Source organism: Protopterus annectens, chromosome 7.part1 (assembly GCF_019279795.1).
Source record: "Protopterus annectens isolate FY-2018-M chromosome 7.part1, PAN1.0, whole genome shotgun sequence".
Taxonomy (NCBI): domain Eukaryota; kingdom Metazoa; phylum Chordata; order Ceratodontiformes; family Protopteridae; genus Protopterus; species Protopterus annectens.
This window is the reverse complement of record NC_056740.1, coordinates 95,303,379-95,329,730: the sequence shown is the minus strand read 5'-3', so window position 1 is coordinate 95,329,730 and position 26,352 is coordinate 95,303,379. Positions and strand designations below refer to the sequence as shown.

The 26,352-nt window shown below is 37.6% G+C and overlaps 1 protein-coding gene across 1 annotated transcript in view; it reads right to left on the bottom strand.

Annotated features, from left to right (window-relative positions):
• The window catches only part of CHRNA7 (cholinergic receptor nicotinic alpha 7 subunit), a 1,595,735-nt gene that overhangs the window by 290,259 nt on the left and 1,279,124 nt on the right, over positions 1-26,352 (bottom strand). Inside the window, exon 7 of the mRNA XM_044078574.1 lies at positions 21,429-21,623. Coding sequence (XP_043934509.1) covers positions 21,429-21,623 — 195 coding nt within the window. The remainder of the gene's footprint in view (positions 1-21,428; positions 21,624-26,352) is intronic.

Below are 26,352 nucleotides of genomic sequence, written 5' to 3'. Positions count from 1 at the left end.
GCATACAAAATTGCAATTATAGGTCAGAAGATCAGAAAGCATTTATAAGTTAAAAATGAACATGCAATATGTTTGTTTTTGTTTCAATATTTTAATATTTTAAGATTAAAAAGATAAGCCAAGATGTTCCGAAGTGCTCAGAGGAGGCAGAAGTGTGTTCTTCCCTATTATCTGTTGCTATGGCTATGGCAGAAATTTGAAGGCTGGTTAAAAAGGATGCTGGTTAAAAGGAGGCTGGATAAGAGGGAGTGTACTTATTAAAAATTATAGTAAATTTGACTAAAGTACTGATAAATGATAATATTGTATTGTGTGATTTTGATTATCTTAAATTAGCTTGCAAGAGTAAATCTCTAGCGGAGAGGTTGTGGTAAGCTCAAATGAAGTGGGAGGCCACAAAGGGCTGCCATCCCCAGCTTGAACAAAGAGAAAGCTATTCCAGAAGTAGGAAAGACAGAGGAATCCCCATTTACACAAGGACACAGAAACTTATCTTTTCTCACTGTCAGTCTGAGAGCAAAGCAACAAGCAAAAAAAGACAAAGTCCCCTGACAAGAGTTCAAGTCACAGAGACCCTCAGTGACAGAAGGTCCTGCCAAAATGAAGAGGGTAGTTTCAGAGACAGTTGCTAATTCACAGAGCACAGACAGCATAGCTGCTTTTAACGTGGGGTCATGTAAAGCAGATCATCACAATAACCTGGACTCTTGGGATGAGTATTGCTTGTCCCGAACAGTGCAGTGACTGAACCAGTCTCTATCATCCCATTGTTCAGATTGCTTGAATAGCTCAGGGAATTGCAAAGAGCATGGGGAAAGAAGACAAAGAGCAAGAAGCAGAAAATACTGCACAACTGGAAGATAATACACTCAGTGGTTATATCATTTGCCTTTGCTTTTCCATTAGACTTTATTTCATGCACATTGATCTTCACAAAGGTAATCCATGCACATTAACTCTAGCATGGAATATATATCAGATGGATAGCCATTATGTTTTAAGCATATCCTGTCACATTCAGACATGCAGTAAGTAAATGGATGGTGTTAATACAAATGTCTTGGGTTAACTGCCTGCTAAGTAACAGGGAGATGGGAGTGTCAGCCTTAACTGAAGACTTCAGTATTGAGGCTATGATGGCACTGTATGTCTGAAATAGTAAAACACGTTTTGCTTAATTTATGGAGGAAACCACCTGATAGCCACATTATAGTGGAAGAAAAACACGTGAGCTGATAGTAAATCTCATAAGGCGCTGCATATAGGTTAGCAGGGGCAACATTCTGAGGGGATTATGAGATATCTGAATATACAAGGTATGAGGAAACACTGAATAGGAGACGAATATTAACAAGGAGTAAGTGGAAGAGGGAACAACTTCATACACAGAACACATGTAATGGACACTAGGTCTCTAAAACAGTGAAAAGCAAAGATGGCGTTAGCTTATTAATAAATATTATTATTATTATATGCAATTATTATTTTTAGTAGTAATTAACTGTCAGAACAAAAAAACAGCTTTTGTGAGACAAGGAACTGGTTAGTTAGCAACAGATTATTAATCATCTTGTCACATGTTAGGTTCCCTACTATCTTTTATAGTTAATGACAATAAGGACAATATCACTTTAATGCCACAGAACAAAAATAAAACAGCTCACACTTAATCCATCCCTAAAGTTTGCAATGCACGTACACAAAATGTCACTAATAAACTACTTTGTCAACTTAAATTATGTTACAGGATTTCTCACCTCTTCTTCCAGTTACACACGCTACTGCAAAAAAAAAAATCCTTCATTCTAAGTTACAGTATGTGTTTTAATTGCAATGTCAACACTCGCCCTGCAATATCCAAAAGCTCCGGGTTACAGAAAAGAAAAAAATATATACAGATTTGTCCCCTTAGCTAATCCACATATGCAACCTTGTGATTTATTACATGGCTTCATTTGCCTACCTCTGATAAACAGGACTACTCCGCTACTAAATATTCTGTTTCCAAAAATCTTAAAGCTTAGATATTGCTCCCAATAGAAAGAAAAACTACCACTCAATATTGTTCCACATAAGAAACATCCAAGATGAAATCTTTTCCCTGGTCCAACTGATGTGTAAAAATGATATAGGAGAAAATGCCTTCTCCAGGCTAGGCCTGGCTATGTAGAACCAACTGACAAATGAAGTTAACAAAGTCCGCAAACCTTAGAGGCTTTCAAAATGTCATTGAAAGAATACTTCCCTTACGAAGCCATGTGCACACACTTTTGTGATACTGGTTAATTTAATTGAACATCTCAGTACTATCTCATAATAAGGGATATGTCATACACGTCTAATTCCAGTGTACATTGCATTTGTAGTGTATAACTTGTATATAGTATTTTCTCAGTTTTTCCATGATTAACATTTATGTGTTATGTATTTTATACTTTATATTATAATTCTTCTCTTCATTTATATTTACTGCTTTTTTGCACATTTACTGTTATGAGGGTCATATAAAACACTACTACATTTGTACTGCTTTCTGTATCCAGATTGAGCTTGAAAAGAATCAGTGGACCATGTTACCTACCTAGTAAGTAAAGAAAGAAAGTCCAGATGTTACATGGGATAAGAACAAGAGGGCCACATATGTGAATTTTATCATAAGTATCTTCTTTAAATTTAATTTCTCTAGGTATTAGACTGGAAATACTTCCTGCTTAAATACTAATGGTAAAACATATTGTTTGCTACTAAATATAGCGCACTTAACCTACTAATTAATTGGCTTTAGTTTCTTCAGATCTCCCATCCTTATTTTTCTGAATGTAAAGCAAAACACAGGTACACTCACATAAGCACATTTTCCATAATTAGATGTACTATGTAGGTTTAGTGGAAAAATGCCCCATGTTAAATTCTTTTAATTTAATTTACATATAACTCTTACAAACTGAGGTAATTATAAAGACACTTTAATTGAACTTAATCATACATGGGCTAAATTTGGTTAATCACCTTTTAGCATAACTCAGTCCAATGTTTACGAAATTACTAGTTTTAAACCATCCAATAGAATTTTAATGCTAGTTTTTTTAAATCTCTTCATTCTGTAGTTTTATTTTCTATGTTTTCTACGTATTTCTTATTTCTGTTAAATCTGATTGCTTTGCTTCATATTAGAACACATAGTGAGATGTTGCATGGAATTGCATGAATAATTAGGAAAGTGAATAATTGTAGTGGATGACTCATTTTAATGCACAATACACAGGAAGGATGACTATTACATGGGTGCATGGACAGTGAGTTGCACATCTGCTGAAATCTGGAAAAGAATGCATCATGCATTTACATGGAGTCTGCAGCTATATCTATGGACAGAAAACTGTACCTCTTGGTGCTGAATGAAAGGCATTTACAGCAAGGGAATAGTATACCAAAGAAGGCATTCTTTTCTGCTTCTTCATTAACAGAGTTTGGAAATATGGCAATAACCAGAGGTAATTTTTGTGGACTTTTGCTTTTATTTTTAGTCTGTTCCAAAGAGTGAAGATATTGATGCTAAGTAATGTATTCCAAATCAATCACCTGTAAATAGTTTACTGCTCCAAAAACAAGGTAGGAACAATCTTTATTCAGTTTTCCAGGGAAAACCTATTTTGTTCAGGGATGATACAAAAAGACCTTTGGTCTTCTACAGAGAGGACCTTCAGAATGTTACATTCCATATGCACAACAGGTTAATATTAGTTGATACTGATTCTAGAAGATACACATATCTATCATTCAGTGAGGAAGGAAGGACTTCTTTTTCTTTAGCCAAATAGTCCAATTTTTGTCTGGGGATAAGCAGCATTCATCAACCCAGTGAGCAAACCAGTATCTCCTCTTAGCCTGATCCATCTTTTCTATCTCCCACTTTTTCCTGCACTCCTTTTTTTTTCTTTTAATAATTTAAATGGGCTTGTACATTCCATCACCAGCTTTCCTTATTTACCGTATTTACATAACTGGTTCAGTCACATATCTCTTTCGTAGTCCTCACATATGGTGTCTGGAGACACTTTCAGTTTTTCTTCAGCTCCATCTTTCTCCCTTCTTACTGAAGTGCTAGATCCCGGAGTATTTCACTGAATTGCAGTGCTTTCACTTCAGCCAATGTCCAAGTCTTCAGCCTGGTTTTTGTTGGCCTTGCACTCTTCTCCAAGCACTGTTTGCAACCACAGGTAGTTTAAGCTGGGGGCTAACAATTTCTCATGGGATGACTCTGTAGTATTTGATTTTACTCTAATGCCCTTCCTTACTAGGAGGAAGTCCCCATGAAGTTGCATGTTGATCGCTCTTGTATGTGTTCTTGTGACTGTCTGTCTGTCTTGTGTTCATAGTTTCATAGTTAAGTACTAGGCAACCAGTCAGTAAGCCATTTTAAGCCGAGCCAAAAAAACCTTATTCAAAAGTTCCCTCTAGTTTTAAAGAGGGCAAGACAAGATAGGCAGGAGGTGAGGGGTGAATTTGAGGCTGCCTATCCAGTTATCTAGATTTAACTTGAAGGTGGGAAGGGTGCTACTCTGCTTCACATGTACTGGAAGTTTGTTCCAGAGGTGAGAGATACATTGTGATCTGAATCTATCATGCTGACATGTCTTATATATCTTCTGATGAAGGTCTAGTTCCTGAATATCTGGGGTACAACTAGTTCTGAAGGAATAGAAGGTCATATACGGTTGTAGTTTTTTTCATGCCATGAAAGGCTATATACAGATCTCCACAGAGGAGTCTGTAAGAGATTAGTACAGAGAAAGGGCTGACATTCTCTCCAGATAAATAAGATTTTTGAGGCCTTTGGTCGTTTTAGTTATGAATCTCTGTGGTCTCTCAAGTTGTGTGATATGTTTAGACAAACATGCTAAAAGTTGCATTATGTTCAATAATGGGGTTGATGTGATATGAGTAAAGGAAATTAAGATTTTTGGGGGGATTTAGTGATAATGCCTTTGAAAATCAGAGGATCAATATAAAAAGCTTTCTGTGCTATCGGGGATGCATGATATTGAAATGATAAGGAATTACCAACAAGAATGCCTAGTTCCCTTTAAGCAGGCTCTGATTGGAGAGTTGCATCTCCCATGTGGTTAGTAAAACTGTTTTGTTTGCTAAATGAATTATGCTACATTTCTTATATGTAATTTCAGACCCTTCCCCTTGCACCAGTTGCTAACATGGTCTGATCTATGTCAGAGCAATTGTTAGTCAGATGAAGATCGAATAACAGCACCCAATCTGCAGTCATCTTCAAATTTAATTAACCCTAGTGTTAGAAAAATGTGTATTTGAATACATGAGAAATGCTAGTTTAAAAGCAAAGTAGTATATAATGCATTTTATTCTATTAATCATATAGTAGTAAAATTAATTCCTGTCTAAATGTGAAGTAGTTTTGAAACTGCAGTGTGGCTTGAAGCAAAAGCTGATCTCTGACCCTGACAGAATGCTAGCTTAGCAAGTTTTAATGTTTATGCTTTTCACAAGTGATTATCTGCTGGGTCAGGAAATTAAATGTGTGAAATAATGAAATCTTCTGCTCTTTCCTGTTGGAATGATCTGGCCTTGTATATGTGTTACTTAGATAGCACGCAGCTGTGTGAGGAAGTGTAATAGAGAACAAAGACATGCATTAAAAGACTGAAGCTGCTATTGTATTCGAACTGATATGAAACATTGAACAAGTAACTTTACAGAAAGACATTATGACTGACCAACTGAATAGCAAGGCCGTATTGTATCTAAAGGAAAAGTTTTTTAAAATATACAGCATCAGCAAGACTTAATGAATGAAGAATTATAAGCTAAAGTGATGCAGATGCCCTGTGACATATCACGTCAGTAAGGTGGGCATAGCTTAAATGTTAAACCTATATAAGATTGTGTGCTTCCTGTTTCATGTCAGACAAAATTCTGTACTTGTATGGTTTTTTGCCTCCTGGTGTACACTAGTAAACTTTTGAATCTGAACCTCCTGTGTATTGAATTCTTAATTTTATTTAACAGTTTGGTCCTTCGCAAGATGGAATTCCCTTGGTAAGCTGCAGATCAGAGCATATCGGTGGTCGAATACTGCGCAGGAGAAGTGACCAAAATGGTTCTTCTTGAGTGAAAAGACCTCCGACTGAATTGTCGTGTGTAAAGAGGCTGGCCACTTTCTGATCTGTGGCCGAAAAGTGGAACTTGAACGATTTTCAATACCGGAGGCTCAGATTGGAAGACTTTGCCTTTTATCTGTTTTAGATCAGGGACTAGGTTACAGTATATTGTTGTCAAGATTTGTTTTGCAGATCAGGGACAAAAGGAAGTACTGTATATTTGGTCATAGATCAGGGTAACAGAATTAGGTAGACAGTTATTCTAGATAAACTGTAAACAGGAACTAAGAACTTGATATCACATGATAAAAAAGGGTTACGTAACATTTTCTTTGACATGGGTAATCAGTGCACTAAAACCTTGCGAGATCCGCCCCTAACCGAAGATACAAAATACATGCAATTACAGCGTTCTGATAACGTTAGGTATTATACGAAATGGGTTAATAAATATGAATTTGATGGTAAACTAGATAAACCTTCACTAGTTAAACTCCTTAAACAGCTTAAATCTGATGCAGGAGGTCAGTCAAAAAAGCAACGCCAACTAGGCATTCCTCAAGGACACAGGTGGATTGAGGAAGCAAATCGTAGAGAACAGAAGCTTAAAAATTCAAAAACATTATTTTTAGATAAAGAGGATAATAACTTGGTAATAGCGACAGCTCCTCCTCCTCCTCTCTTACCCCGTCCCTTACCCTTTTCAGGATATGAAGCGAGTGGACAGGCTGGTCCACCTCCGCGTTATCCTGAAGTTTCAGCAAAACCATAACTATTTGTTAGAGATCCTATTGAGACTAGGTCCCGAACACGTAAAACACATAGGGACACAGAATCATACCAAATAGAGAGAAATCTACAGGATGAGAGTGAGGAAGAAATATGCCCACTTATAGAAGTTCCAAATCCTCAGGCAGGACAGGAAGGGCAGGATCCAACACTCTTAGTATATAGACCATGGACACCAGAAGACATCCGGAAGGCTACTGAGGGAATCCCCCATCCAAAAGTTAATTTTACGAAATTTTTAGAAGATTTACAAGGCATGAGGTTAAGTTACCACTTGAATGGGGAAGAAGTAGAAAAAGTAGTAAGACAAATTATAGGTCCAGATTGGCACATGATTTGTGGCGCCTGGAATCCTCGTAATGCAGAGCTTAGACCACTCCCACATAGTGACGCAGAGTTAGACAACAGAGTGAAAAGTCTGACAGACCGAATCTCTGAGAAATGGAAACCCAGAGCAGACTGGACTTGCATTAATCAATGCATACAACAGGAAAATGAGACAATAGATGGATATTATGCTAGATTATTAGAATGTTTTAATAATCATAGCGGTATGTCGATTCCTGAGAACCAAACAAATGATTCCCCGTATGAACAACAATTAAAAAATGCATTGCACCTATTAGTAGCTTCATTACGAAGCATATGATAGATCATCGAACAGGGAGGCTACAAGCCTTACTCGAATACGCTAGACATGTTGAGAGACATTTTAATAGTAAAAAGAAAAAGAAGGCACAAGTCTTCACTGCTGAAGACGGAGCTGAAGTATTTGTATTACAGCCAGGTAAAAAGGGCAAGAAAAATACCCAGGGAAACAAACAGTCTGACAAACGATCAGAAGATTTTGAAGAGAGGAAAAAGAGAGGTGAATGCTTCAAGTGTGGGAAAAAAGGACATCTAGCAAGGGACTGTAGGCAAAACAAAAAGGTAATTACAGAAGAAAAGGGAGATGAGGACTGACTATATGATACTGAGGATACATCAAGTGAAAGTCAGAAATCATCAGGAAAAGTTAATAAACAGAAAACACATGTAAATGTGATAGAGGGAGTAGAGGAAGTGCAAGTAGATATGGAGGATGAAGAAAGTGAAATTTTGGACTTAGCATTATTGAGCTTAGAGCTCTACTTGGCAGATACGAAACCGGAAGTTACACTTCTGGTGGAGGGAAGGGAAGTCAAATTCCTGTGTGACTCAGGAGCATCACGGACTTTGATACACCCCTCCAAGTTACCAGAACATTCCGAATCACCTGATTATATACTAGTAAAAGTCAAGAATGGACAGCTATACAGGGAACCACTTTCCCATGATATAGCAATAACTGACCCTGTTTCAGGTATGACCCAGAGAAGTAAAATAGTTGTTTCTGCAAAGTGTCCAGTAAACCTATTGGGCAGGGACCTTATGCAGATATTTGGCATAGCAGTAGTTCCAACTGTACAAGGTATGGAGGCACAGAGACAAATGGATACCTTTGTAGTGTGGTCGGAGGGTGAAACCTTTTATTGGTACAGCCAGGACCTAGTCACGACTGGTCCAGGGGCAGTAACCGAGGAGCTGATGAACGTAGCCATCAGTAAAGCCCCCTCCCTTGACACTGATCGACAGCATTTGTTACACTGTACTCCATACTACTGTACTACACCAGGACCTGATAGAGAATATGAGCAAGATTTGTTTAGAAATCGTGCAACTAGATTGGTTTTGCGTACTTTGTACTGGGATATTAAGGGGAACAGTGTAGTTAGCTGTTCGTTACCTCAAGAATTCCTTGCATTATATAGATCAAATTGGTTGCCACATGTCAGCTTGACAAAGAACAAAGGTGTTAAATGGGCAGATTTAGGAGAAAAAGTAACAAGATGGGAGAAACAGACTGATTTAGAACTATCAGAACAAGGGATACAAAAACAAAAATTGAATTGGTTGACACAGACACATCCAGCTGTACACTTGCAATCTAGCGAGGACAGCTGATTAGCATTTTTATTAGAAGAAGAAGAAAAGGCCTTGTGTGACATTCCAACAACTCTTTGGTCAACAGGCAAGTCAGATGTAGGACTTATTCGAACAGCAGGACCAGTTACAATTACCCCAAAGTCAGCTTTTAGACCACAGAAAAGACAATACCCTTTGAGAAAGGATGCAGAAATAGGAATTAAACCTATAATAGCAGCATTACTCAAAGAAGGAGTACTGGTGGAATCTCCTGATTCACCATGTAATACACCCCTATTTCCTGTTAAAAAAGGAAATGGGGAATGGCGGATGGTACAAGATTTACAAACTGTAAACAATGCAGTAATACCTAGAGCACCTACGGTGCCAGACCCACATACCTTGTTAAACGATTTAGAACCACAACAAAAGTATTTCTCTGTGGTAGATATTAGCAATGCTTTCTTTTCAATACCTATACATCCTGATAGTCAATATTGGTTTGCATTTACATTTCAGGGTAGAAGGTATACATATACTCGACTACCACAGGGATATTGTGAGAGCCCAACAATATTTGCACAAGAAATAGCTAGCAACCTGGCAGGATTTACCCCACCGGGAGGTAGTCAAATTCTACTTTACGTAGATGACATCTTGCTAGCAGCACCCATCCAGCAACAGTGCAGGGAGGATACTGTAGCATTATTGAAATTTTTAGCAACACAAGGACATAAAGTAAACAAAAGTAAGTTACAACGTTGGAGAAAACAAGTTAGATACCTAGGATATGTAATATCCAATGAAGGTAGAATACTAGGTGAGGAAAGAAAAACAGCGATTTTGCAAGCACCCAAACCAACAACCAAGAAAGAAATGATGTCTTTCTTAGGTACAACTAATTTTTGTTGGAGCTGGATACCAAATTATGCTTTGGAATCTGCTCCACTGACTGACTTGATATATAAGACACCAATGGCAGCACAAGACATTTTACAATGGACAACTGAAGCAGAAACGGCTTTCTGCAGGTTGAAGCAATTAATAGCTTCTTCATTAGTTTTAGGACTTCCAAATTATCACAAACGGTTCTTTCAGACCGTAGATTGTAAGCAAGGGTATATGACATCAGTAATGACGCAACAACATGGGGACAAGCAACGCCCCATAGCCTACTATTCATCACAGTTAGACCCAGTGGTGCGATCTTTGCCTCACTGTGTACAAGCAGTAGTTGCAGCCGCAATGGCAGTACAGGCTTCGGCCTCAGTGGTGTTATTCCACTCTCTCACATTGAGAGTGCCTCATGCAGTTGCAATAATTTTACTGCAAGAGAAAGTGGCAAACCTTTCTCCTGCTAGACATTTTTCATGTATGACTATACTGCTGAGCCAACCTCATATGACAATTGAACGATGTACGACATTGAATCCATCAACATTACTTCCAACTCCTGTGGAGGGCACACCACACAGCTGCCTGCAGGAAATTGAACAGTTAGCTTTGCCTAGACAAGATCTTACAGATATGCCCTTGGATAATACCGAGGTGACATATTACGTGGACGGCTCATGCAGAAGGGGTCCTACAGGGAAGAATCTGGTGGGGTATGCAGTAGTTACAGACACTGAAATTTTAGAAGCTCAATCCTTACCACACAACTTATCTGCACAAGCAGCAAAATTGATAGCTTTGACAAGGGCATGTACTTTAGCAAAAAATAAAAGTGTGAACATATATACTGATAGTCAGTATGCTTTTTCTACAGTACATGTATTTGCACAACAATGGAAAAATAGAGGAATGATAACATCCAGTGGAAAACCTATTAATCATGCGCAATTTATTTTGGAGTTATTAGAATCTATTCAGTTACCTACCAAAGTAGCTATTTGTAAATGTGTAGCTCATACAAAACAGCAGGATAAGATTTCAAAAGGTAATGCACGAGCTGATGCAGCTGCAAAGCAAGCAGCCTCAGACTCAGAAACTTTACTTTTAAATGAGGAATTACAACCCTCTGAGATTTTAGATTTAGACATGTTAAAAACAATGCAGACGCTTACTACAAGAGCAGAAAAACAAAAATGGGTAAAACGAGGTGCAATTCTTGAGAATGGACTGTACATTTCCAAAGAAAGAAAACCAATATTTCCGTCTAATTTATTTAGATATGCAGCTTTGTTGAGCCATGGGCAGTGCCATGTCTCAACAGGGGGGATGGTACAGTTAGTAAATCGAATATTCCAAATATATGGATACACAAATTACACAAAAACATTTTGTGCAGCTTGTCATACTTGTAACAAGCATCATGCACAAGGGGCATTTAAAACCAAGCAAGGAAGTTTCCCTATACCACCATACCCATTCCATACTATTTGTATGGATTTCATAGAATTGAATAAATGTGAAGGGAAAAAGTTTTGTTTAGTTATTGTAGACATGTTTTCTAAATGGGTAGAAGCTTTTCCAACTAAAAACCCGAATGCAGCAACAGTGGCAAAAGCCCTGATAAAAGAAGTAATCCCTAGATTTGGCATTCCGGAAAGGATTTATAGTGACAATGGCACACATTTTGTGAATCAAATGATTCACCAGCTTGGGAGATTTTTTTGGTATCTCCTTGAAGAACTATTGTGCTTACCACCCACAGTCAGCAGGACTGGTGGAAAGGTACAATGGTACCCTAAAGAATAAACTTAGGAAGCTAGTAGAGGAGACCCAAAAGAATTGGATATACTGTTTGCCTTTAGCACTGCTGAGTGTGAGAACGGTTCCAAATGTAAAGGGTTTGACTCCCTTTGAAATGTTTTTTGGGAGAGCATATTATGTGCCTCAGTGGAAAGCTCTCATGCCTGCAGAGCAAGAGGCTGACAGTTCATTAGCTAGTTATATGAGGAAACTGTTAACAAATAAATCTGTTTTGCAGTTTAACTCTTTTTCAGATAAGGAACAGACCAGACCGGTGGAAGCAGTCGTGGTTCCTGGGACATACGTTTGGGTGAAAGTGACGAAAAGAAAGAATTGGGTGAGTCCAAAGTGGGAGGGACCGTACCAGGTTCTGTTGGCAACACCTACTGCAGTTAGAGTGGCTGAGAAGACGTCCTGGGTTCATTTGACACATTGTAAACCAGTAAAGAACTTTCAACTTGATAAAAAACTTTGTGACAGATACACAACCAGACCGAGATGGCAAAAAACAAAGCAAATAGAAGTTTAGATCAACCCCAGAGATGTTGCATAATCATTTTGTTGTGTGTACATTTATTGACTGTAATTGTGACAATTTTCCTCTTGCTGTGGTTTATCCTACACACAACCACACAAGTGAAAGTGGGAAGGCGTGATGAAACGTCTATAGACTGGCATCCAAATTTTAACACATACCTAGCCATGAAACGTGTGTATGCAAAGACTATGAACATTTCAAATTGCTGGGTTTGTACAGCTATACCAACACCATATGGAGGACTGATAATGTCCGCTGTCCCTTTGGGGATAAATGAGACTTGGGAGAATTTACTTTTCGACACAGGAACTGTGAGATCACAGGACAAAATAGCTTTATTTTTACCTGTCACACAAAAAGGAGTTGTATGTTTCTATAAAAATGACACTCTCCAGGTGGGCTGGAGCAATTGTAATATAACCATATCTTACCGATGTTATATTAAGAATAGTAATGGCAATACTTCTTGCAATACTAATTATGACTCGTTTTTAAACTCATTGAAAACAACTATGAGTGACATTCAAAAAAATCCAGTTTTGTTTAAACAATTGTCAGTTATAGATCAGAAAATGTTTCATGCAGGGCTGATGCGTATTAGTACTAAAGTAGAAAACTGTTATTTTATTTGTGGGAAAAAGGCATATAAATGGTTACCTGAGAATTGGTCTTGCAGTTGTTTTTTGGGTTACTTGGTTCCGGCAATAAGACATACTGCAGAATTACCTTTGGGTAAAATACGAAACGTAAGAGAAACAGCTCGAAAATCCGAAGGTCCAGTTAAGAAACCTGTGAATCCAGTTGGAAAGATTGAAGCTGGTTGGAAAGACCATAATTCAGTAAAAGACAAAAGTGAATTGACTCATATGGACTTGAGTGACAGTGTTATATCCTGGGCAGGAATATTCCCAACCTATGGAGCAGTCAAATCGATCTAGGAGCTGAGGAAGTTGTCGAAACTTCTCGAAGTAATGAGTAATGCATCTTTTTCTGCCCTAGAATTGGTGACTGATGAACTGAATGCAATGAGAACTGTTGTGCTACAAAATCGGATGGCTCTTGACTTCACCCTAGCGATGAGAGGTGGTACGTGTGCGCTTATCAAAGAAGAATGCTGTGCTTTTATTCCTGACAATCATCATGAGATAAATAACCACCTAGAGGTAATTCAGCAAGTATCAGCCATGACTGAACCAGGCCCAAACCCACGGACTTTTTCCAGAATCTATTTGGGGGGGTGGGGTTCCATCCTAATGAATATTCTGATTGCCATTTGTGTGGGTATACTCCTAATAGAGCATGTGTCTGCTGTGGAATTCCCTGCATGAAAAGATTAATCAAAGATTTTGTTGATGTATCTGTTACTGAAACTTTCTACCAAGATATTGAAATTGAAAGGTTGATTTCAGATGACGCTTTTTCTGAAGTATAGATTAAATGACTCACCTAGCTGAAAGTCCTGAGTGGAAAAGGCTAGGAGATGAAATGACACTATGCATACTTCAAAATAGAATAAAAAGTATTAATAGGGAGGAAAATGTTAGAAAAATGTGTATTTGAATACATGAGAAATGCTAGTTTAAAAGCAAAGTAGTATATAATGCATTTTATTCTATTAATCATATAGTAGTAAAATTAATTCATGTCTAAATGTGAAGTAGTTTTGAAACTGCAGTGTGGCTTGAAGCAAAAGCTGATCTCTGACCCTGACAGAATGCAAGCTTAGCAAGTTTTAATGTTTATGCTTTTCACAAGTGATTATCTGCTGGGTCAGGAAATTAAATGTGTGAAATAATGGAATCTTCTGCTCTTTCCTGTTGGAATGATCTGGCCTTGTATATGTGTTACTTAGATAGCACGCAGCTGTGTGAGGAAGTGTAATAGAGAACAAAGACATGCATTAAAAGACTGAAGCTGCTATTGTATTTGAACTGATATGAAACCTTGAACACGTAACTTTACAGAAAGACATTATGACTGACCAGCTGGATAGCAAGGCCGTATTGTATCTAAAGGAAAAGTTTTTTTAAATATACAGCATCAGCAAGACTTAATGAATGAAGAATTGTAAGCTAAAGTGATGTAGATGCCCTGTGACATATCATGTCAGTAAGGTGGGCATAGCTTAAATGTTAAACCTATATAAGATTGTGTGCTTCCTGTTTCATGTCAGACAAAATTATGTACTTGTATGGTTTTTTGCCTCCTGGTGTACACTAGTAAACTTTTGAATCTGAACCTCCTGTGTATTGAATTCTTAATTTTATTTAACACCTAGGCCAGGAGTACTGGCCTGAAGATCTGAGAAATACATGCCAAACAGGAAATGGCCCAGAACTGAGTACTGAGGTATACCACTGGTAACGTTTTGCTTTCAAAAATGGCACCTGTGTCTCTAATCACATGGATTCTGTAAGACAGACAGCTATCCACTGCAAAGTATAAGGATTCATACTCAGGTTTACAAGTCTTCCAATAATGCCTGCACAGAGAATAGTGTCAGAGGCCTTGGCCAGGTCTAGATATGCTGTATACATTGCATAACTGCTATCCACTGTTTCAGTTAATTTTCAAAGAAATGAATTAGGTTAAAGAGGTAGGACCTTCTTTTGACAAAGCCAACTTGATTTGGCCCCAGGATTGAGAAATTTTCAGTGTCCAAATTAATGAAGACTGAGATAAAGCACTCCACAGCTTTACATATGAGATTAGTGAAACTAAGGGATCTATAGTTATCATAGTCAGTGGTTGTACAACATTTGTATAATGGCATTACAATGGTGATCTTCCAGGCTTCAGGAATATAACCAGTGGAGAGGCATACATTAAATAGGGAAAATAGGGTCTCAGAAAGACCCGGGTGTATTATCAGGGCTCATGGATGAAGTATTCTTAGTTTTTGAGAGAGCTAACAGAAATTATTCTATAGCAATTAAAAGGAGTGGCTGGGATTGTGGGACTGTATAATATTTGTAACTGGGGATCGAGTAAAATTTTCTCCAAATTGTAAGGTTCATAGGTTCATAGGTGTTTACTAGGCTAATGACCACAAAGGCCTTTTTAAGCCTAGCCATGCATCCCAAATCTCTGACAAGGTCAGATACCCTTGATAAGTGTAAGCATGGGCCTGGGAGATGAACCATTTGCAGGTTGCCTGTGTGCATTAGAGATATAGGTGCCAAATGAGGGATGAATCTCTGGTTTCCCATCCAATTGTCCAAGTTGCACTTGAATTAGGTTAGGGAGGAACTCTGCTTCACATGGATGGGGAGCCTGTTCCAGAGAAGGGGTAGTCTCTGGGATGCATACCTGTCTTGTTATATAATGTATTTATATGGGCATTCCACATTAGGGATTTGTCCTTAAATAATTTATTATATTTGGTGCAGATAGGGTATGACTTATTGAACTACTTAAGTAAGAATAGAAGTCAAAGGTATAGGTAGCAGCTTTGGCAATGGGATCCTTCAGAGGAAGATTACAGCAGAATAAGTCCCACAACACAGAGCTATTTGCAGAGGAAGTAGTACTAGTTTTAAAGGAACAGGTCACTAAATTATGGCCTGATTTAAAGGTGTGATGACATATATGAGATATGTAAAAAGTGGCCATATTTGTGAGGACTAGATGAAAGATATTAGGGCCACACGTAGGATGGTTAACTATTTATAAAAGAGTGAGTTAGCATTTATAATATCAGTGACGCACTGGGCATGTCAACCACTGGCAGTGAAGGTCAGACAGTTTATTGAAGGTTAGCTGAAGTCCCCTACTAGAAAAGTCTTGGGTTTAATGTCAGTTTCAGCTGGTGCCTTAAGATACCTATTATGCTCAGAAGGGACATAGAGGGTGCTCTATATGTAACTATGAAGTGGTAATTAGTTGTGTTTATGGTAATTTGGACTTCTAGGATTTCAGATGTGGTGTCCCAAGGAATCTGTCATTAGGTGACGATAGCCCTGACGTATGTTGGTACCCTATGCATTATTTGCTTGGAGTGTTTTCATTGCTCTGAAACCATGTTTTTGTAACTGCCCTTATATTAAAATGCTCAAGCTACAGGAGGGCCTCAAATTCAGGCATTTCTTTTGTTAAGACTCTTGGGATTGAGTAGACCCATATTAATGTGTTCCAAATGAGATTTTTTTAAGCCTGGAATGGTTTTCCTGGTAACCAAATGTAGGTCAATATTAAACCATTGGTCCAATAACCTAAAATAGAATAGTCTTCATTCTCCTATTGTACCACCCATATAGACCAATGTCGTCCCCTAATCTTGTTCTGTCTGTCCAAATATTAATATTTAGGTTCCACATTAATAACACCAACTCATTTTGTGCTGTTTATCTAGGAGATCCTGTAACTACTGCTTAAATGACCCTATTTTCCTTACTATCACATCCTTGCTGAGGGGGATAGGCTGAGATTATGATTATTTCCATATCAGTACAATGGAGTTTGATTGCATTGAGTCTGATGACATTCCTCACAGTCTTCAAAAGATTTCATCTCTCTCGCTCTCTTGCTCTCTCTCTCTTTCTCTTTCCACAACATACACACCATTTCTACTCTACCCATTCTGTCCTTCCCCTGAATAATAGGCTCTGGATCCCAAGGCAAATTACTTTGCTGTGCTTTCCTTACACTCTGTCTCCTAGATACATGGAATATCCAGTCTTCCCCCGTCATCCAATTATCCACTTACAAGCGTCATCCTGTTAGTGAAACTATATAACTGTATTCACTGTAGCAATCCCTAGCTCATGTTTTGTCAAGTCATTTGGTTTTATGACCAGCTTTCAATTCAACAAAGCTATCAGTGGTATCCCAGACTTGGCAAATGAACACCATCTAGCCAACATCTTATTGACCCAGGACTGCAGTTTTTTAGGCAAACACAACTGGCCAATAAAGGCACATAGTCTAGCATGGGTCTTTGGTGTCGGACAGAGTAGTCTCGGTCACCAACCCACTTAGCAATGGCAAATGCCCATGTCTCATTTTAGTGACATTAGTCAATGAGGCCAAATGACGTAATGACCTATAGCTAATTTTTTATAGTGTTGATTGGTTAGACCTGATGTGGAATGCAGCATGTGGTCCAGATTATCCTATACAGAGGATACTACTCATCACTGCTGATGCCTAAAGAGGTTTGTTTTCCAGTCTCTTCAACAGTTGTGTTCCACCTAGGCTCTCTGATGCTGTTCATGACTCCATTCATTTTGAGTCCACTCTCTGTTTATACATCTCAAGTTTAACTGTGAAGGCTGCAGTTGAAACCAATACTTTCCATCCTTGCAGTAAAATCACTCAGTGTGCTTCTGAGTAGTGGGAAGAACCAAAGACAGACACTGGGATAACATGCAAGCTCCACAAAGACAGTGAGCAGAAGTCAGGATCAAACCCTGAACATTGTGTTTGTGAATCTAATATTTTAACCATTTTACCGCCATATAAATGCAACATAAATGTGACAGAGAGCTATTAATGAAACAATTACACAATAATGTTTTCCTGGCTAAAAACAGTGAAATCCTTAACTGTCGGAGGAAAAGTGTTGTTGAAAAGAATAGTAAACTAAAAGTCTATGCATCAGGTCCAAAGGTCTAAATGATGTGTACATTCCTACATTTCACAACATTTCTGCTTTTTTTCTTTACAGTTTGTTAATGTATGTAACATCCTTTAAAAATAATAACTAACTAGCTAACTAAATAAATAAATGCACTCTTTGATTTTGCACCCAGTGTTAAAAAGTATATATTTCTAGAACAAGAGCTTGATCCACTCAATCTGTTAAGATAAAATCCCCCTATACTACTGAAACCTAATCCCACAGTTTCTCCCTAAACCTAAAATCCCCCTCCCTTCCCACACCCTAATCTTCGTCTACCTTCTGATCATTCCCTAAACCTAAAACCACCTTCCATAACCATAATCTCACAATCTGCTCTTTTCCCACCATTAACCTAAAATCCCTTTCTCCCATTCTCCGTATTTTTCTTCCTCACTTACCTGGCCCACCACACGCACTTACTGGTGTCTGTCTGTTGTGGCAGCTGCCTCACTGAACTGATATTTGAGTTTGAGCAGGTAGCTGGGCAGGTGGGGTTAAAGCTGTTCAAGTCCATGTGTGCAAGTTAATGGAATTCGAGCAGCTGTGTCTTGAACTACTGTAGAACACCCAAAAAAAGTATCATTGGAAACCTTAATATCATTACATGAAGTAGGATTTGCATCACTGGTAATAAAGGTAGTGTCTGCAACATAAGGGCAATCCATTCACAAATGTGGCATTCTTGGACATTTTGTGCATTTAGTCTCATAATTTTGACTTAGATGTCCATGTTGAGCTGTAGCTCCATTTTATACAGTCCTTCCTGAAATACCCTACAATAGTAATATCCACCTGTGTGTTTTCACAGAAAACAGTACCTTTCAAATTATGACAAGTTAGTAAACCAGGAAGATAATATAATGTATATGTATTGTCTTTTGTGGTTAAATTAAATAAGCAGTTATCCCCAGGCCAAAAAAAAAATCCTAATTTCTAATTTTAGTCAGTTTCAAGACAGAGTGACAAAACTACACCAAAACCATTTCTGATAAAGATTCCATAACATCATGTACCGAATGAGGATTTTTACTTTTACTAATGGCAGATAACTGATGTGTATAAGCATTCCACAGACAAGAAGTGCTTCATTCATTTCATTTTTTTTTTGCATAATAATGCAGCCTTATTTCCCAGAGCTCCATCAAAGAAAGACTCAGTTCCCAAGTGAATGATAATTCTACTATGTAAAGCCAATGCCTCCAAAGGCTTCAAAACCTGAAGTCAAATGCTATGTCTATCAGGTTGGGTATCGCTTAAAAAACTGAAACACAGCAAGGTTTAAATGAGCTGAAGTTAGTCTTGTAACTGCAGCATATGATTTTCTTACTGCTGTACCCATTCCTAGATATTCTGATGAATTTTATAGACCTACAGCAGTGAACCATTCTGTTAATAAGCCTTCCAGCTCACCAGCTCATCCAGCAATTCAACAGGGGATACAGTGCCAGCCTGGGAATCCTATTCATGTAATCCCACTTATACATATTTAATAGCAGGACTTCTAACAAAGTACCATCATTATCCTCCACTGCAGCCAAATCCTTCAGATGATACTCAGAAAGGTCCCACAGTTGTAATTCAGTGATGAAATTGTCAGAAGAAGCTGCAATTTTAACCCAAGTAACAGTTGTCTGGTCATATAAAAGCAAAAGAGAGCCTTCAGCAACATGTCAAGTAGACCATTTCTCCCTGATGTAGAGCACACTTGTGCCTACTCTACAAGGAGAATTTCCTTGGTGGCTTGACCAAATTTCCCCTACAACATATCAGTGTCACCTTGGGTCTCGCCAATAATAGGCCAAAGGCCTAGTGGGAATAACAAAATGTAAATGAATGCATATACATACATACCTACAGACATATATGTGTGTGTGTGTGTGTGTGTGTGTGTGTGTGTGTGTGTGTGTGTGTGTGTGTGTGTGTGTGTGTGTGTGTGTGTGTGTATATACACACACACACACATATATATATATGTGTGTGTGTGTATACACATTTTTTTTTGCTCAGATAATTTTATATATATGCTGTCAGTTTCATTTCATTAAGAATCTGTAATTTTAGATTTCCATATGGTTCCTTATGTGCAATATTTTTAGCTAGTTTCACCTTTATGTTTTATTCAATTGTTTTACTCAAATCCAAATATTGTAAATTCTGTACTGTACTGTTTAAATTGTTTAAATTGTATTGTGTATATTGTGTATAGTGTATTGTCTACAATGTATTGTATTTGTGGAGCTTTTTCCCCGGGTCTCCACTGAAAAGGAGCTTCCAGCCAAGTTGGACACTACCCAGTAAACAAATGTAAAATAAAAATAAATTAATAAATAAATAAATTATATATCTTTAATGTAAAATAGTTCCTCTGCCTAATGTTTCAGACTTGCTGTAGTATATATAAATAGTACTGGAGAATGCATTTTACCTCTAAAATATAACACTTTAAAAATATCCAGGTATTTATTTTTTGGTCCCTTACTCCTAAAACATTTGGTTTGCTGCCAGTCACTGGAGATAGAAGCTACTAGATAATGACATACATTTCAGAAAATTCATGCTAACAGAAATCCTTTTATTTAAGCAAGTTTGTAACTTTATAAGAGCAATAATTAAAATCTGTTCCTATTTTTGAGCCTTTGTTCCCCTTTATTTTAGGCTTTATCCAGATTTCTTCAGTTGAAAGTCCAGAGGTATGCAAACCTCTTCACTGCTGCTGCCATTTATTGATTCCCCTCTCACTCTATCCTCCATCTCTCTCTCTCAAACGCACACACAATCAAACACTCTCTTCAGAACACAAATCATTTAAAATATGCTCCTATTTTGAGCCTTTCTCTCTTGTTAATTTTAGGCTTATCCAAATACCTTGAGCTAAGAGGAGAGGTACAAAAACCTCTTAACTGCTGCCAGGGGATCGCACACTCGCTCTCACTCTTCACTCACTCTAACACATACATTCTCTTCTGCTTTCATCTCACTATCTCTCTCGATCTCTCATGCAAACAGTCTCTTCTACTTTCATGCACGCATTCACTCATACAAGATCACTCAATCACTCTCACTCTCTCTCTCTTGATCTGTCAAACATACTGTCTCTTTTGCTTTCATACATGCATTCACTCACACACACAGACACAGACACACACACATACACATACACACACACACACACACACATATACACACACACACACACACACACACACACACACACACACACACACACACACACACACACACACACACAGACACAGACACATTTTTTTTCTTTATTAATTTATTTTTTACACTTGCTAAACAGATGCTTAGCAAGTGTAAAATAATAATGCGATTGATCTCTCTGTCACTCTCATACACGCATATGCTCTCACACACTCAGGGTCCTAGTGTTAAAATTTAGAATTTCAAGCACACTGTTCAACAGTGGGCTAAGTCGCTATTAAATGCAGAGTGTTATGCACAATCCAGAGCACTTGGCTGCTCAGGGGTTCACCTGTAGATAATTGATTTAATTTTTTCTGGACAATACACTTTCTGGAAAAGGCAGTCTCTGTTTTCTGGACAGTGTATCATAATTCCGGACAGTCTGGAAGAATTCTGGATAGCTGGCATCCCTAATGCATATGCACATGTTGATACAAACACACACACACAAATTAATGGACACTTACAAAAATAAACTATGCGGAGAATCTTTATGATTTCTTACCTAGTGAAATTTTCTCCCCTGAATCTGCAGGCAGCAGAAAAACCAGTAAGGCTAGTGCAGATATGATCACACATGGAATCAGAAGATTGAGGCCATAATAAAGAGTTCTCCGTCTCATAGTAATAACAAATGTAACATCTGGATACGGTTCCTTGCAACATTCATAAAAAGTTTCATGTCTGCTCCCATCGACTCCTGTTAAGCAAAAGGCATTAAAATAATTTAATATCTATGTAATCAGTATGTTGAAAGAATATAACTTTCTGTGGTATTTGTCTATGCAAATAGGAAATAAATGTATTCAGGGTGACTAAATTTCAGGACATAATTTAAAAAACAAAATTCGGCATGCTTGATTCTGTATCAATACAACTTAAAAATATATCATAGCAAGAAAAAAAGCAGGGATGATTGGTTTACAAACAAGCTTGTGGTCCATTGGAATATGCTTCCAAAAACTTGAAAGACAATAAATGTTTGGCATTAATATGGTTAAAAGCAATGTACTTTTGATTTATAATTCCCTGAGTAATTTTACCCTTTGTACTTCAGACCTGACACCCTTTAACTTGGCAATGAAGATCTGCACTATGGTTATACTATGAATATGTTTTAATAATGTTTTGCTCTTGCGATATGTTGCATATCAACCCTTAATTATTATGAGCAAGTGATGATACCAAAATAGTCATTATGTTACATTAGGTGATGGCAGCATTGCATATTGTATTGTAGTATTTGTAAATCTGTAGGAACTAATGCCATTAGACTGACTGCTGAAACATATCACACATGAAGTTATCTGGTGAACAGCTGAAACCCAGAAAAGTAAAGTACAGTACTTATCCTTTTCTGGAATTGTGACCCTTTCATGCTGGATGGGTTTATGAATCCCAGAGATACTTGACATTACTTTGTCTGAAGCTTCTATTTTCTGATATGGCCACCCTTGGCAAATTGGTCTAAAAAAAGGATCCAGATAATCATACAAGCATTCTTTGATTGCTTGATTGATTTATTCATTCATTCTTTTCTAGTACTTACTTTAACCTATTCAGGGTCAATAGGCAGAGATTACCTTGTTATGCAACAGACAAAAGGCAAAGAAATAGTCCTGGAAAGAATGCCAGACCCACAAATACACACACACACACACACACACACACACACACACACACACACACACACACACACACACACACACACACACACACACAAACACACACACACATCTAGTGGCTAATTCACTATTAGTTTACCTTTCAAATGCAGGATGAAACTACAGACCCTACTAAAAACTCATGAAAATAGAAATGACATGCAGACTGCAAAGAAAACTTCTTAAATAGGAGATGAACTAGAGAACAAAACACAGTAAAGCACCAGAATTACAAACCCAAAAGCTGTCTTCTTAAAAGCTAATTGAAAGAATAAAACAACCTCATATAGAGGAGAAATCCTAGGACTCCGACATGAAACCAAGGTCTGAGGTGGTTTCTCTGGTAAGCTTTTGAAGACTGAGTGACCAAGGGTAACTGAGTCAGACTTCTGGGCTTACCACCTCCTAGGTGAAGAAAGGCAGTTAGATGCGATGCTAGTCTAGTGACAGGCAAGTAAAAAATACCCATTTTTTAACCAGGTACGCCCACTGGACACACAGTCTCTTTTCGGAGAAGACCCAGGAGCAATCTCTGCTTAAGTGACTTACTCAAGGTCACACAGCAGGCAAATGGGTGCTGAAAGAATCCAGTTCTGATAACCTGAATGACAAGTCTGGATAGATTAACCCTAGCAATGAATTATTTTCCATTTTTCTTTGGGATGTGAGATATTTCCTAACTGATGAGAATAAAATCAGAACGTGTGTAGAAAGCTGAATGGTATTTGATAGCCATAGCTAGTTTTAGGTTTATTTCTTTTTATTTATTTATTCATTCATTCATTCATTCATTCATTCATTCATTCATTCATTCATTCAATCAGTTTGGTAATCATATGGACCTATTTCAGTCTTATCCCAGAAATTTACCCACAGCTCTGGTACTGGATCAAAAGTAATCCCACTTCTGATGTGGAGCTGCTTCTTATGAGAGACAACAGACATTTGTGAGGATACTCACAATTCCAAGTAGTCTGAAGGCAACATATGGTTGTTGTGCTATGAGATAACACTTGCCTCAGCAGACTGTACTGTAAATTTCTGAAAGGAAGATTTTCACTTTTGTTTGCATATATTATTCTGTTTTCTTCAAGACTGTAGCTACAGTGATTGACAGGATACTTCCTACTCTCTATTTAGATCTCCTATAAGACTTTGTTGTGCATGTGAGGAATGATTAGGGATACCTGTAGTGACAGAATTGGACGACACAGCTTCCTGGTATGGACTTAGTGAAGAATTGTAATTGGACTTCTCTACTGATCATAAGTTGTGTACAATGAATGCCATGTTCAAACACAAAGCTTCCCTGATTAAACTGGAAGTTTCCAGGGAATGGCCAAAGCCTGGAGGAGAGCTGAAGGATAGTGTACCCATGAAGGTTATTACAGGGAGGACACAGCTTACCAGATAGTCAATAAAAATATACACAGTTAACCTGTGAACCATTCCTGGAACTCTACTAGATCTGAGCAGATAAAGGGGATACAGTGAAAAAGTCACAACAGGAAAGATTATAAGTTCTGAGGATCAATGCAGTCTAGTATGCACTAAGATCTAACAAGTTCACCAGACTAAACTCCTAGGAGGATGACCAGCTGAAATATGATTAACACATTAGACAAGCCATAAAGAAAACTCACCAGAAACTGTGCTTAATCATTCATCACTGATGAAGCCAGAAAATGTATAGCATCTGCTAATTTATCACCTTCTCTACTGTATGCTTCCCCCATTTTAAGTAACCTGCAAGTCACATTGCTGGCAAAGCTAGAACAATGTTTAATGGCATCAACCAAATGAAAACTAAGAAGATATGATTTAAAAAGCACACTCTTCTTTAGTCCACCATATGTACAGTTCACATCATCACATATCAAGCCTCAGCTCAACAACCTCCAAAGAAAGTCTAGAACAATGTTATAACAAAACCCTCAGATTTGCCGCAAAGCATCACTACCAGTCACATCATTGTCAAGCACTCAGAGAACTTAACTGATTAGAACTACCCCACTAGCTATCATTAACACAATTTGCTATCATACACAAAATCTTGCATAAGCCAGACAAATGTCCAACCATAAAAAAAAAAAAGTCATAAAACCTTATTCCTCTGAAAGATAACTAAGATGAACAACAAACCTATACTACCAGTTCCAGAAATGTGGACAGCATACCTCTAGCACCAAAAACAAACAGAAATGAAAATTACTTCAATTAAAATGTCACCTGAGAGAAAAAAATGGATCTGCTCCTGCACTCTCACCTGCCATTTTAACAACATATGTCATCTCAACTCATCTCCAGAAAAATCCTAACTGTACTCCTTTTTCACTTCTGATTTTTCATTACAATAATTTCCACCTGCTCTCACTTGACTATATCTTTCTTAGGGTTACATATTACATTATCAAAGTTTCAGTACTTCGAATACCATATGGTCTACACCATATGATCGAAGTACTAAAACTTTGAAAATGTAAAAAAAAAAAAAAAAAAAAAAAAACACAAACAAAAATAACTGCTGTGAGCAGGGAGGCAAGCCCCCCTGCACCCCCACCCCCCCTACTTAAATATACCAACTTTGAGATTGCACTTTAATGGAGTTAAGTGCAGGAAAGGGAAGATTTCCCTTTCCTACATTGTAGCGCAATCCCAGAGTTGGTATATTTAAGTAGCGGGGGATATGGGGGGGTGCAGGGGGGGATTGCCCCCTGCCTATACCCTTTACTTTTTCTTTTTTTAATAATTTTTTATGAATATTCGAATATTTAATCATTCGATCATTAAAGGTCGACCTTTAGTGATTCGAACAATTGAATATTCGATGTTCCAATAGAAACCCCTTTCTTATACCTACTAGCTTCCTAAAGTAATTTTTCTCTCCTTTTCAAATTATTTTTTCCAAAACTGATTTTACACCAAGGACCTACACTTAGACTAATATATTTCCATAAAGTGAACTCATTGTTGTTATAAACTGTTTCTATGTACAAATATTTCATTCTTTTATACATAATGCACAAATAAGATGTGGAATCTTGAATTGTATACAATGTCTGACTTGTTTTTGCTTAATTGTTTTTATGCATAACCGTATACTGTATATAATTCCCCAATTTCTGTTGCAACTTTCAGGATTGTTTTAATGATTGTACAGTATTTGGAGCTTTGCTCCTCATGTTTCCACTGAAAATGGGTTCATGCTAAACCCAGTCGGACTGTCCTGGAAAACAAAGACAAAATAAAAATAAAGTGAATACTGTGTGACCTTAAGCAAGTCACTTAACTAAACAGTGCTTTGAGGAATTTTGGTTAGGCTCCTTAATGGTCTCCTAGCCCATGTCTTTGTAACTAACTGTGAAAGCTATGAAATGCACACGTGCACAAATCAAAATGCAAATACTGGGTTGGCCGTCTCTAGGTTGTGCAGTATAAACAGGCAAGCTAGGATAACAAATATTTATATATGTGTGTGTGTGTGTGTGTGTGTGTGTGTGTGTGTGTGTGTGTGTGTGTGTGTGTGTGTGAGTATGTATTTATATGATTGAATACATGTTAGCACATTGTTAATGAACTTTCATTGACAGATTACTTTCCATTAATAAAAAATTGAAGTAAGATGATCATAAATGAAAGAAATACGTTGCATTTCTGATCACCTAAAATAACCATAAAGTTTTCCCACCCAGGAAATTAAATGTACTAACCTCAGAGTGACACAAATGTGAAGAATGAAGATGGCTCCAAACAGTATATAACAGT